The 15,499-nt window shown below is 36.8% G+C and overlaps 1 protein-coding gene across 5 annotated transcripts in view; it reads left to right on the top strand.

Annotated features, from left to right (window-relative positions):
• Positions 1–15,499, top strand: part of LOC113063293 (disabled homolog 1-like) — a 167,044-nt gene that overhangs the window by 122,898 nt on the left and 28,647 nt on the right. For 4 of the 5 annotated variants that reach the window (XM_026233570.1, XM_026233572.1, XM_026233571.1 and 1 more), the window contains exons 5-8: positions 8,043–8,174; positions 9,818–9,937; positions 10,723–10,761; positions 12,768–12,830. In XM_026233570.1, the coding sequence (XP_026089355.1) occupies positions 8,043–8,174; positions 9,818–9,937; positions 10,723–10,761; positions 12,768–12,830 (354 nt within the window). The remainder of the gene's footprint in view (positions 1–8,042; positions 8,175–9,817; positions 9,938–10,722; positions 10,762–12,767; positions 12,831–15,499) is intronic. The other variant, XM_026233574.1, reaches the window with a different exon arrangement.

Here is a 15,499-nt window from a genome sequence, read left to right as displayed (position 1 = left end):
ATGGAGTGTGAAACTACAGTATCTGAAGGTTTTTAGGCATGCTGTGACTAGAAAGTCCCACAGTGCTGTTTGTCTGGCACATTAGTACTGCAAATAACCCAAACAGTGTTTGCGTAGATGAAAATCAAGCAATACATACTTGATGGTGGATTGTTATATATAATCACTTGTTACAGTATATATATGCTGATATAAAAAAATAATAATAATAATTCTTAATATACATTTTATTTTAGCATGTTTGTTTTTAGCATTTGTGGGGATATATATATATATATATATATATATATATATATATATATATATATATATATATATATATATATATATATATATATATATATATTCAGTATGTTTTTTTCTTATCCTTTTTCAGCCTTGGTGAGCACTTTAAATCTTCTTTCTAAAATATTAAATACTTTTTTTTATAATATTGAATATTGAGCACAGAACAAATACACGCACACATATAAAATATATTCATAAATGTATATCTATACAGTATATTTTTATTTAAATACGTTTTATTTCAGCAGCTCTTATTTATTAATTTATGTTTTTGCCAGTTGTGTCACAAATCTCCTGTTTTTTTTATAATTTATGTTGTACTTTTAAGACATCCTATAATTTGACTGATCATTCGGTCAGTTAGACAACCCATTGAGTATTTTATTTCAAAATGTAGCTCTACTTCCTCAGTTCTGTAGAGTGCTATTCTGAGTGTTTAACTGAGAAAATCTAAATGTGAGTTTGAAGAAGCTTGGAACGAATGGGAATCACAAAGATCAAATGAGAGATTGTGGCTCAGAAAAGCTAGAAAGAGAGAACATGATAGCATAGTTGAGAGGAGGACAGGATGCATGAGATGAGAGTATTGAAAGGAGAAAGAGAGAGAACGAGAGATGTGGAGGAAGGGTGATAAATCATGCTAAACTCATTAATGAGATAACGGTGGCTGAGGAATACGAAGGTTAAAGGGTTGAGAGTTATTTCCTGCCACGGTCACTGCAGTCAGTCTCACACACACACACACACACACACATATACGCATGCATATAAATGCCTGTATGTATGGCACAACAGACGTGGCAAAAGGAAGATTTGTTAATCAGAATTAACAAGATTGATGCAGGATAAGTTCAGACTTCATTTATGATTTACTCTGTGTGTGTCTGATGTTGAGGTCGGCTGGTCCTCTGCTCTTTACACATCAATCCACCTCGCGGTGACACACCACAAATAGAGCTCTCTGTGATTTACAACAAAACACACATACACATTAACCAACAAATTCATCGGCATGTCACACTCTCTCACGGTTCAGGTTCATCCGGCCGAGTATTGACTTCAGACATTGTAAAGGATGTGCTCTGGCTGGTTTGACAGCACAGATCTGTAGACTTCAAAAGCGGTGGGGCTTTTTTCTGCAGCAAAGCTTTAAGCTGATCTCTGCTGAGCTGACTGCTTTGAATTTACACTCAATTCAGCCTCCATTGAGTGACGGTGTTGGTTGGGCAGTTTTTCTCCTTGTTTTCTAGCCTCCTTTATTGTTTTGTGCTCTGCTGAGCTTTCATCTTTCTGGATTTCTCACATTTAGCTTGTTTAAGGGTGTTTCCTCTATTTATTTTGCCATGTAAACTGTAAAGTTTAAATGCACTTTTTAAACTCTCATTAGTATTTTTTTTTGTTATATTAAAAATATTTATTAATTTATTAATTTGTTTTTTATTTTATTTATTTTTTGATAAATTTCCAGGTGGATTGATAAATGATCAATTAGCGTCGCACACCTGTAGGTCATAGATAGGTGCCTTGGAAAAAAAGACTAATATAGTCAAAATATGAGAAAAAAATAAAATCCTGCACACTATTAACTTGCAAAACAATAATAATAATAAAAAAAATACTAAATACCCGCGCCATTAAAGTATTTTTTATTCTTTTGCAAGTTGATAGTGTGCAGGATTTTCTTGTTTTCTCAGGTGGATTGATAAAACAGCTGTGTGCCCTTATTCCCGGAGGTTGTGTAAAGTCAGCCAGTCAGATTAGAGTTTGCCAGGTCCAGAAAGGACCCGTCTTTAAATGAGTGGTCCGTCTGGAGGCTGGATATGTTGCACCAAGTTATAAGGTCCAAGGAGGTCCATTATGAAATGTATTATATAACAGCAGTTTAGATTGCAAAGGCTGCTTACAAATACTCCTGAATTGACAAATCCAAGCAGAACTTTATTGGATTGTGGGCTGAGGATTGATCAAACATTCCTTTATGGCGTATTCTATGATCTCTGTCTCTGAAAAATTACCTTCACAAGTGACTCTTTGAATGATACCTTGAGATGTTGGTTATTCAATCTGTATTTCTTGTCCTCTTGACTTATCTGTCTGTTTTCACCTCTAAACTAGAAAACGAGACGGAAAAAAATGTGTTTTCCCTCCTCCTTCCCTCCCCTCGCTTATGATAAATGGATGGTGAGACGCTTTTCTCAGATTTGACTTTTTGGACAGGCTTCAAGGCAACAGTTGCGAGTGTGTTTAGAGAATGAAGTATTGAACAATTAGTGTGTCGCTAAATGCCGAATTCAACGCTGTCACTTTGGATGTGTTCAGCTTCTTTCTCACCTTTCTCTCTCTCTCTCTCTCTCTCTCTATTGCACGCGTTTTACTTTCTTGTGTGTTGACTTCTTTACAAACATAAAAACATTTTAAAATTAAAAACATTTAAAAGTTCAGCCCCTAAACTTTTGAATGGTAGAATACATAGCCAACTGATATTTTTATTTCTTTTTTTTATTAGTATTTTTAAAACACGACTTGATGTTACTGTTTTTATTATGTTTTTAATTTTATTCAGCATATTTTCTGGAGGTCAGGGACAATCCGGTGTCACAGCGTAGTATAAAACTCCAGAAAACCATTCGGAAGGATGCGTTTTGCTCAGACGTGTGCTTCGATGTGGATCTGAAGTGGCGTATCAGTTTGAAGCGATGTCATTAAGAGGCTCTTATCATCGTCAAACAGAGTCTGCTCCTCACGGCGGAGGATTGTTAAAGTTGCACCGGCTGGCCTCCCTCTGGGTAGGATGGTGTATCGATAATCCCGCCTGTTAATACCTGCACACACACACACACACTAACACACAGTCATGATCTTCTGCGCTCAGGGAGGAGATACTATTGAATAGAAAGGGCCTCCATTTGAAAAGCTCGACCAAGAAGATAAAGTCATTCGCTGTATAGCATGTCGAACAAGACCGGGAGAGGAAATTGAAAGAATTGTTCTACTAGGCAGACTCATTTACAAAAACCAGATAGTCCTTGTATAATCCTCCCTTGCTCTATGGCAAATAATGGGCAGCACCAAGCTCTGAAGGAGATTCTGGGCCTGCTGTCCCTCATCTGCACTAATTTTTTTTTAATTTGTCACATTTTGGGACACGTTGTCCCTTTTTTCCCTTTTCTTTCCATCGGCCAGCGGAAGCCAATGGCAAAGCTTACACGTAGTGGCTTCGAAATGACATGAAATGAGGGCTAAAACGTGTTCTTTATCTCTAACTATTGGCCCGTGGCTACACAAGGACCTAATAAAGCCGTGGCTAATGTGTGTATGCACGTGTGTGCGAATGTGTACGGGAGTCAAGCGGATGGTTAATTAGCTGTGAATGTGTGGTTTTGAAGAGCTTAGCGTTGGACTCCAGATCCTCATTATCTCTGTAACACCAGCGTTCCCTTTCCGCTGTCTCCCCTCTCCTCATACTAGTGTTATTCAGCAGCACCCAGAGATAAGCACACACACACACACACACACTCATCACCAGTGTTGGACACATCCCCAGTCACTAAAACCTTAATATGAGCTCTGTTTGTGTATTGTCATTAGGTTGTATGTGTGTTCCCTCAGGGAGCGATTAAACAGGGCAGGGCTTTTGTTTTAAGCCTTTGTGTTTTCATAATTCTTTGACAGCCGTGAATAACCTGAACTTCCCGCTTTAAATTGTACTGGTCATAGGATGGGTCTGTTCCAGAACCGATATTGTAACCGCGATGGAACCTTCAGTTTGAAACATTCTACATAGACAGCAACTCATTTAGGCCACACAGATTGTGCTCTTCATGTGGAAGGTTCGACTGGGCTGATTACAGTAAATGTCTTTAGCATGTTGCTAAGCTAACAGTTTCTGATCTCTGAGTATCACTGGTATATGCTATTGGTATAAGCCATATTTTCACAGTAATTCAATTTATTATTAAAATATATGTTTAAAAGCAAAATTCTTGGAGAAAACCTACATTACACATGATGCTGTACAGAAAATTCCACCAGACTCGCAAAGTGCGCCAAACAAGCTCTTAGCTCCGCTCACTTAAATAAAGCAAAGCAAAAGACATAATTGTCTCCCTATGCTCTCAAAATTTTGTGTGGGATGCGGGAGAATAATTAGGTTGTGCTCACACTAGGCAATTTGAACCTTGCTGGAGCGCGTTTGAACACCAAACATCTAGCAGTCCCTGGCTCGGTTGGAAAAGGTGGGCAAGAGCACGGTTCAGTTATATATAGATCATTGACTGTGAGTGCTAACCACGCTGGAGCGCAGATCTTCTGATACATGCTGCATGATTGCATAAATATTTCTGAGTGGCAAAAGTGATAGATCTGTAAAGAAATATATTGTGAGAGGGACATGTTACCATGTCCCATACAACTCAAAATAATAAAATACAAAGTTAACAAAACGATTCACTCCACTGTGTTGAGCAAGATGCTTCTCTGCTGTCTTCGAGTGCTATTGGAAACTTCCCATTTCTAAAGTCTAAGTCATGATTACGAGCTTGTTGCATTCTTTTCTGTTAAAAATAAGAGTGGACGGTGGTTTGTGAATGTTGATGCTTAGCCTAAATGATTTGATCGAGAGCATCCCTTCCTGTGACCCATGACTTGTCTGTATGTTTATTCAGAGCCAGTGAGCAAAGGACTTTCTTAAAAATAAAATACTGCGTTAACGTGTGATAAAATAATTGTCAGTGTTAATTAATTAATGCATTAATGTGAAATGCGTTAACTTGCACAGCCCTAATATATGTATGTACTGAATGTGTATGTACTGAATGTGTGTGTGTGTGTGTGCATATTTTGCAAAAAAGTTAGTTTAGCTTCTATAGATACAAAAATGTATAACATATAATCATATAATAGTTTGTTATTTACATTGTACCTAGTTGGCTTGGTTCATATGATAAAAAAACATCCAGAACCATTGCCACTGAAAAAGTGGGTGGCCACAAATGTACATTAGAAGAGAATGCAGTGCATTCTGAGAGGCCTTCTCTGGAAAAAATATATGAGCTAATGCTTTGTCCAAAATGTTGTACCTTGATAGGCAACATAATAATGAACAGCCTACACATAAAGAGCATGTATATGGTTCCTCTTGTAATGGGTCCTCATTCTGACCTCGGTAGCTCAAAGGTCTTAGAAGTGTTGTGTTCAATATATCATCACCATGGTAACGGTGTCATTATCTGTGCAGTGGCATGACCTCAGAGGTCACAAGGCCGATGTGATGATTTGAATGAAAGAAAAGGAATGAATGAAAGCAAGAGAGGGAAGCAATCTGAAACATGCTGCTCTGATGGAGCGTCGCCGTATGGTGGTGTGTGTATTATTGAGTTCTTACGTGTGTGAATGACCTGCAGATTATGGGTCATTATGATGGAAAGCGGCTCATGTAGTGTGATATCACAGGACTTGCTACGCCAGCTCGAGGCAAACATTCCATTCTGTGAACTAGTTAGAGGAAGGCTGGCATTGAATAGGCACACAAGTAATTAATATTTCAAGGATTTTCTATGCTTCCAATTTTAAACTGCCCAGAAGGAATGGAAGCGCAGTTATGTGCCGAAGATTTTGCATCTAAAACCCAGAAAAGCACTTGAAAGATTAAAGTCTGCAGTTGGTGGACTGTTTCATTTTGTATTACAAGCAGCATTCTTGGAAAACAAGCCATTTATTCACTGGGAAGCCAGAAATTTTCTTTCTAGTCATATAATGAATTAAATGGCATTTCTTTTTTGTGTTAGACAACCGTAATTTCGAAATTCAAAGAGCTAAAAAGTAAGAGCCAGCGATGATGAAACCAGAGAAGAAGAAGAAGAAAAAAAAAGTGATGTGTAATCCAGCACAGGGAATTAAATCAATCAGTGAATCTTTTTTCTTTTTAACCAATTCATTCCAACGAGCAAACCAGTCTGCTAAAAATCGACTGAATGCCGCTAGAAAGATAAAAGCTACTGTATTTTAAAAAAGCTAAGCTACTCCCTTGTGAAAAAATTACACTTAATTGTATTGAATGTTCACTTTCAGTGTACTTCAAATCAATTCACAGTTCAATTAGGACATTTAAATATCTTTTATAAAAGTGCCTTGGAAAAAAACATTACTGGTGAGCATCCTGAGACGAATAAATAACACTGACATATTTTAAGATATGTCACCACAAGTTTATTTCATTTAAAACAAGCTAGACATGGATTTTAATCTGAGACTAGGTGTAAATCTATGAAACCGTGGGCATACCTTTTGTTTTAAAATATATTTCAAATCATTTTAAAATATATTCGTTTTAATAATCTTTTCCCATGCTTTTAATGTAGAACACTTGATGTTTTGAGTAACATGTAAAGCACATGTAAAGTACTCGATTATAATTTAAACTGCAGTGTTATGTGATATTTTAATTAAATATACTTTAAATCTGCTTAATCGCACAATGAATTATAACTGTGTAATTACAGATATATTCAAAACATACACATCTCAATGGAAATTACATTAAATATTGCACATTTAATTAATAAGTTCATACTTAGGTCTGGCTAATAATATTTATTATACATTTTAACGAAAATGCATTTTAATTTACAGTAATAACTTGCAATTAAGTGCCCGGAAACATTACATTCAGTTTGCAAAAGTATATTATTTCTGTTATAGTCCTCTTATTGAAAGTATGCTGAAGTGTACTTCATTTTCGTAAATGTAAAATCCACACGTTCAGTTTTAAGTGTGAAATCATTACATTTTGCGTTGGCACATGACATTAGTTTGATAATGAAAGCTGCCCATTAACCTCATTCAAAACTTTTTTAACAAAGGAACCTCCTTCTCAAAGTTTGTTTAAAACGTCACTGACAACCCTTCATATTTCAGCAGGGAAAACAGAACCTCACAGTCAGATGGGTTGTCATAAGATGTCATCCACTGTTGCAACTCTCGAGTTAACTGCCGGGCCCATGGGGGTGCGTCTCTCCTTCCCCCTGTGCATGCGGCGTGTGGCGTGTGTATTGTGTTAGTGATGTTTTAATGATTCTAGATGAAGTGGGTGGTGAGGGGAAGATTGCCACTTGCAGTAGATTTCAGCAGATGATTGCTCTTCAGCAGCAGGAGGCTGACATTAGTGCCGAAACCCTGGTGTTTCAGCCATCAGCATGGAGGACGACTCGCTCCGAGCTTTTGACCTATTTTATGTCCTCCGATCCGCTCTCTGGTTTAATGTCACTCTTCATTTGGATGTCCATTCAGTGTTTGAAGGCAGTTCTCTGTAGCTGTCCTTGGATTTTTAAGTTTAAATTGGTGTTTGGATATAACTATGTTGCTTTCAAACTATAGGTTTTGGTGGACAGCTGGGTTCAGTTGACCATAAATCTTGGTTTGTTTGATTAGTGGTAGCTGCAAAACTCAGGGAGGCACCAAAAAATCATGCTTAAGTCCTTTTTAAAAGGGAGGCATGAAGTTTGAACTCAGAAAAAAAAAATAATACAAAATGTCTAAGTATAACCTTGTTGCTGTAATGCTAGAGGTTTTGGTGCACACCTGGGTTCACTTGACCATAAAAGTCAATTCATTTGATTTGATTTATGTTAGTCGCAGAAATCAGGTAGGCACCAGAAAATCATGCTTAAAAAAAGGAGCCTGTGGAAATGAAATTGTTTGCATCAGGCAGTTCAAATGTCTCAATGTCCTTTTTTGTTGTTGTTTTTTGTCCGAAGGTTCTTCAGCACCACCATGCAGTTCATGAGATTTCCTACATTGCAAAAGATATTACGGACCACCGAGCCTTTGGTTATGTGTGTGGGAAAGAGGGAAACCATCGATTTGTGGCCATCAAAACGGCTCAGTCTGTAAGTACTTATATGAAAAGGGTCAAAAATTGGACTGTGCATATGTGTGTTGTTGTACAAACGCTATATTTCCAAGAGTATATTTCAAAAACTGTGAGTGTATTTGCTGCTATGACTTCTTCCACTCCTCTGGAAAGACTTGATCTCTGTGCCTCTGTCTTGCATCTTGTCTCTGCTGTTGTTTGTTTTGCTGCTGTTCTTTGTTGTTGCATTGCTCTAGTCTGCAGTGCTGCAGTTCTATGGCTGTTGCTCAGTTGATTTCCATACCAGGTCGATGAGTATCTGCTGTCCTCTCTCTTCCCCCATCCATTGCTCTCTTGCTCTGAAATACAAGTGACTCAGCAAACACATGAAGATAAAAAAAAATGGCAGCATGTTCCTGCATGCATGCTATATCCCACCAGAAAACAATTTTTACTCACTCTTGACACGGTTATGGTTCTCATACAGTATATTAATTATCACAATCCCATGTTGTCATGTCCTGCTGTTTCTCCACATTCTCTTTTTTCTCTCTCTTTTTCTTCTCCTCTTTTTGCCCTTATCCTCTTTTTACTATGGCAATATATCCCTCAATTGTTCGGTCATAAATGCATTGTGCTTAATTTCCAATCAAGCCGTTATTTTGTCCAATTTGCATAAAGTGTGAAAATATTATTTAACGGTGTATATCTAGGATACATTAATGCCAGTTATGAAATAAGCTTAAGCCTTTGAGACATTTTATTCCAATTATTACAATGTCATATGTCATTTCCAACATAAAATGCTATTAAATACTAGGGGGTCGGCCGATAATTTATGCGCATCTCGTCAGTAAAGCGTGTTCTCTAATCAGCAGTAAATTCCATCAGGTGCGTGATTTCACATAGAAATGTTAACTGAGAAGATGCGCAAATAAACGCTGAAAATGAACGTGGATTTGCGCAGCTTCTCCGTTAACAACGGCTCTGTGTAGTAACAGCTGCTCTATGTGAAATCACGCACCTGATAGAATTTACCGCTGATTAGAGAACCGGCTTTACTGACGAGATGCGCATTAACGATCGGCTGATCGAATAAAACTGTGAAAATCAAATAGTTGAAGAAACACCCATATACCATACTAAAAGATGAAATGATACTGTATCATATACTACAGTAGTCTTTCTTCATGTCTTTACCTGTGAACACTCTTTCTTCTCATATTGCTTTTCATTGATGAGAGTTTTCTGGAATAGGCAGCAGAAAAATTCCCAAGGTGGATTTGAGGACAAACGCATGCTTCAGAATTTCATTCATGTATTTATTGAGATATAAGTGACATTTAGGCTGTGCTGGGCAGGAGATGCATGTTTAATGCTAACATGAAGCTTTGATGCTAACTACAAAGAGTGAAGTTTGACCTGACCCAGCCCCTTTAAATGGAAAGCACTTTCTTCTGTCACCTCTCATCTGACAGACTTAAGAGCAGCCGAAGCAGAGGTTAAGAGGTCTTTATGTCTTTTCCAAGATACTCTGATACTCTGTTATGTCTTTTGCTCTGAATTGCTTGAAGAGATGTGCAGAAAATACAGCGGATCTTCAATGTGGACCCTTCTTAAGAAGATCATGTCACTTCTTCCTCTTTGTCTCTATAAATCTGTCTCTGCATGTGTTCCCAGGCTGAGCCCGTGATCCTTGACCTCCGTGACCTTTTCCAGTTGATTTTTGAGATTAAACAGAGGGAGGAAATCGAGAAGAAAGCTCAGAAGGACAAGCAGTGCGAACAAGCTGTTTATCAGGTAACACACTCACACTAAACCTTCACACTCACATAAACTCAAAACCCCGAAGAGAATTTACAGTTTTGCATGCTTGGACATAAACTGCATATACGTCTGCCAGCGAATGAGAGCGCTGTAAAAGAGAAACAATAACAAACTCCAAAGGGAATAATGAAATATGCAATAGAAAAGGATGAAAATACAGAAAACAACACATTTCCAAGAGGGCTTATTTATTATTTATCTCAGAGAATAGCGTAATTAGATTTACATGAGGCCGGGTGCACACTGATGTCACAAACAGTTTATAATAATTAATAACATAGTAATATTTATTACATTTCTAAACTGATAAATATATTTAGCAAAATGATTTATTATATTTTATAGCATTTCAATTATATTATTACTATTTATTTATATTTGTTTATATACAGTAAATGTATCAATCAATAAATGAATGTATATTACAATATACATACACCATACCACATTTATAGTGTATCATACTATATGTGTATTAAATATTAAATATAATATTAATTATTACATCAATATTAACATTACATTAGTAGGCAAAATTATATAGTGAGCACCTGGCAGCTCTTTCCCCTTTCTCTGTCTGTTGAATCTACATTTGTGTTCCTGTTCTCACTGCCTGATGTCAAAAATGCTTTTGCTCTGTTTTGACATGAATGACCAAAGATTGGCCTCTTTTTCTCGTCGTCATCTTCTCTCCCGTTTCCCTCTTTCTCTACTCTCCTTCCTCCAATCACCCCCTCTCTGTGCGATCACTCCTGCAGACCATTTTGGAGGACGATGTGGAGGATCCTGTGTATCAGGTAACGCTTTGAAATACAAAGTTAATCATTATGTCTGCCTGAACGTCAGCTGTCAAATTAGTGTGCCTCTCACTGTCACTTTAAACAGGGCTCCCTGTTCAATAATATGTGTTTAATCTCATTTACAGAAAGAAATAATTTCTCTCCATTCTCTCTCTTCTCACTCCTCCTGAATTAATAAGACCTTGTATTTCATAATTTCGTACATAGAAATGAATGGTGAATCCTCGCTGTAATGTGTAGTCAAATTTTCCTTTTCATAAATTGGGTGTAAGACTTTGATGCAATAGTGATTGTGGGAGCCTCCTTAGTTTTGTACTGAAAACAGACAGCTTTAACACATCTCATCTGGGCTGCGTGTGTGTGTATGTGTGTGTGTGTTTACATGCATTACATTGTCTTTCCGTATTGTCCGTTGTGCATCATGAATGAATATGGAATGTAATGTATATGATTGGAGTATATCTTTAAATAGCAAACTTGGATATCCTTTAGCCATTAGTAACAAAGTAGCAGAGAAATGAGAAACATTGCTTCTAGCACTTCGCTTATATTCAGTCATTATTAAAAGTAGCGCAGACCTGGTAAGCATTAACAATTTGCTGTTAAGAGGGCTGCAGAGGAAAAAGAATTAGCCAATGGCTAACTGTGTAATAAAATAAATCAGCCAATGGCGACAGTGCTTCGTAAATGGGAACGGCTAAGCCATTAGATCTAATGCCACAGAAAATGGAGACGATTCTGCTATTAGTGCAAATGTGGTCTTGAAAAGACAGGAGTTAGAGATTAGCTTGAATGCTGCTTGCCAAAAATCGCTTTCTTCTCTGTGTGGTCCATGTGTGTTATTGAGGAATATTTCACAGATATGGGTTTTAACGGCTCTGCCATTTAACAAAATAGTCTTAAAGCTGCAGTTTGCTAGCTTCTCAAATGCAGACAAACACTGGGAAAGTTGCGTTACCCCTGCTAAGCTAACATTAGCATACCTCATTAAAGAAACATGCAGCATTGTGTTTTACACTGTGATTTATTTCTCTATAATGTTGTAAAATTCATTCCATTGCCCTGTTTGCAGGTACAGAAACAGGGGTATGGATACACAGAAAAAAAAAAAATTGGGATGATAAAAAATACAAATATATGCATGAGGCATAGGTTAGAACGAACACCTCATAATTCTTCCCTCTGAAAGGATTCTTATTATTCTCTGTACGGAAGTTGTAGTTGCAGTGAAAGCTGAACTTAAGTGACCATAATGATTTGCAGAGGCCAGTGCATGTTGCTAAAGGTCAAGATGGTAACCATAGGGCCTTTCGCACAGGGGGAACCTTTTCATAGTACTAGAACTAATTGTGGAACTACCCACTTTTGGGCGTTTTCGCAGTGCCATGATTTAAAACGCTGTGTAAACATACTATAAGAATTGTGTCAACTTATTTCGCAAGTATAGAGAACAGCGATAGATGGATGGATGCTGAAGTGCAGGCACTTGTAGCACATGTAGTACTGCCAGTTTTCATTGGAGATTCTTAGTCCTCTTTTCCGTTCTTTCAGTGCATCAACATTCCATGTCCATTATTGTGAAACCCGCGAGACACAACAAAAACACACCTCCAATCACAGCGTTCTCCATCCTCCTGTTGTTTACATTGTTGAACGGCATGCAAATGACATCGCTGTTGACCAGCTTACGTTACTTCCTAGTACACACTGTCAGTGCGAATGCAACCCTTTTAATGTTACTGGGAAATAGTTCGCGCAAAATCGCTCCAGTACTTTAGTACTGTACCTTTAGTTCTGGACCTAAAGCGGTGCGAAAGGCCCTCATGTCACAGCTTCAGCTTTTAGTCCCTCATTGTTCCGAGGGCCACTGCGCTGCTCCTGGGGCCACTGTTGATTCTGTGTGATCAATCAGTCTTCTTCCTTTTCTCTTTTCATTTTCTTTTCACACTCACCTTTTTCCTGTCCCTTTACCTTTTTATCTTTCTCTGCTGCCGATGTTGTAGTACATTGTATTTGAGGCGGGACACGAGCCCATCCGTGACCAATCAGAGGAGAGCATATATCAGGTACACTACCAAATGTTCTTAATAATGATACCTTTTAAATTGATCATCACTTAATCAGACATGTCAATATAATGTGCAATGAAAACTATAATAGACATTCACCAGTAGTAATAATTTAGTTTTTATTAATATAGTACAGAACATAATAAACAATTCAGAGTAACTAGATGTCAAGATAAAATTGTTTGTGACAGCATTTTAGTTCAGAGAATTTGAATTTGTTTTAAGCTATAAAAGAGGATAAGAGTTAAAATATTCATAAAAAATTTTGAAAAGTTTTTTCTTAAATGTATTACAATAGATTAATTAAATAAAAAGGTTAACAATGAATTCATAAAATGTTTTTCATAAATTATGTTATATTATAATGTTTTAATAATATTTAACATAATGCATGCTAGTATAATATATTAATATTGCCAAATACTTATTTTACAAGTTCTGTCCAAAATGCTTAAATAAATGAATGAATAAATAAATAAATAATAAATGAAAATTACAAAAGGTCAAAATATTTTGAGTGATTACTTCATCTGATTAATATTTCAGATTATTCCCTTGCTTGAAAACTTGGTGCAGGATTTTCTTTTAAACAATTATCACACAGAAATTGTTAGTACATTTCACACGAAAAAAGCAAGTAACACATTAAATCAAACTTTACATTTTGAATTTAATTGTAACTTTGAAAAATCATTTACACTATATTGCAGTCTTTAGGGAGTGTTGAAATTGGTTGTTGTCCACCACACAATACGATTTGTCAGTTTGATAAATTATATACATCCAACATAAACCTATCATTAAAAGCTATCAAGGACCGGTTTTGATAACAAACAGCAAATAGGGACCCTCTAAATAAACCACCATTCTTCTTTAGATAAGACTTTAGAAGAATCCCAGGTTTTGATTTTTGTTTTCCACTGTGTAGCTGCCAAAGACCCACCTGTGAATTAGAACAGAGTGCTACACCAAGCCACACTAATTCAGCATGACGGCCCTTTCAAAGATTTACACCCAGCAATGTTTCGTGCTCCGGGCTCCATGACCATGACAACAGCAGGTGTCTTATCCTCAGGTGCTGCTTTGTTTGGTCACCTGTGGCTTGAATTAAAAAGTGACACTGCCCAGCAAAACAATAAACACATCAGTGCCCCAACACTTTGACGGTCTGTCTCCTCCACAGCTTCATCCATGTCCGACTTAACATCACAGTTAGTTAAGTAGATATTTTAAGGCTTGAAACACCATTATGGACCAAATTATGCCTTCTAACTACTCAAATGTCTGCACAGCTCTCAAGCCCTAAACTGACACTTCACAAACTCCTTCACTTGTTGCTGACATCAGGACAGATATCAGAAACTCGGGAGCATGAAAGAGGCATCTGCTTGCTGTCACATCTTTAAAACCAGGATCAGCTAACACCTGATCGCATCTCATATAAAACAAAAAGCCAGATTGGCCCAGTCAAATTGAATCTGTGTAAACATCACTTTTGATATTTGATAACAGCGATGAAATAGGGAAACCTAAATGAACAAAACAATAAATTTGTGTTCTCTGATGTCCACAGTCAAGACTGAAGATATATATAAATTATCTAATTAAATATGCATAAATGTCAATACATTTTAAAGAACAGAAATATATACATTGGATAAAGCCAGGTTCGGCATTTTTATTTCATTTTGTTGTCATATAATAAAGTTAAAGTGGGCATTTTTTGCATCTCTTTTTATCATTTCATAAAATACGGTCAACAGCCAGAAACTTTATTTTTCTTTAAAACATTGCCTGTAAAGATGTTGTAATTGAAGATGCAAAAACATAGTGTAATAATGAAGAATTTAAGCGAATTGAGTCCAAAATCTCAAAATTTACCTGTGCCTAAAAATACAAAAGTTTTTCCTGTCTTGAGAAAAACGAAGACACTACTATTTGTCTCTAAACTTAATAAAATAACACAAAACAGCATCTCAAAGCTAGATAAGTTCCTTAACCAAAGCTAATAGTATGCAGCAAAAGTAACCTTGACCTCCAGCGGGCCCCTTGGATCCCAAGTCATTTTGGCTCTGGCAAACTTTGGGACTGATGCTGAGTGTAGGGAGCTTTCCAAGGTCTGCACAGAGAAATTACTCTGCTGTGAGTGGAAGCAGCAGGTCTCTCCTCTGCCCTTTCTCCAAATGAAAGAGTGAGAATGATTAATCGTTGCTGTCACTATGTGATCTTTGAATAACAGAAATGGAAAGATCACTTCAAATATATGATCAAATAAAAACACAGCGGCAATCAGTCTCTCAGCAAGAGGGAAATTAAGAACAATGGCAAATTAGACAGAGAGAGAGAGAAGACGTTGAAATACCAGAGAATGAAAGGATCTGCATCTTTAATACCGTGCATTGTGAAGATGAATTGAAAAATCCTCAGTACAATAAAATATGAAAATATTTTTTTAGTTTTTTTACTTTTTATCAAAAATGCATTTTTGTTATAAATAAAACATTTATCATAAAGAAATTAGCGTTTCTAGCTAATTTAATTTCTACTATTTGCATCTTGCATTTCATTATTAATTCAAACACATTATACACAGACAATGACTTATTTTGCTCTCCAGGAAGCATAAAATTAGCATTCTGCATTGACCTTGTAAAATCTCCTGCTGA

Source organism: Carassius auratus, chromosome 45 (genome assembly GCF_003368295.1).
Source record: "Carassius auratus strain Wakin chromosome 45, ASM336829v1, whole genome shotgun sequence".
Taxonomy (NCBI): Eukaryota; Metazoa; Chordata; class Actinopteri; order Cypriniformes; family Cyprinidae; genus Carassius; species Carassius auratus.
The sequence above is the reverse complement of the archived record's forward strand: the minus strand, read 5'-3'. Positions and strand labels throughout refer to the sequence as shown.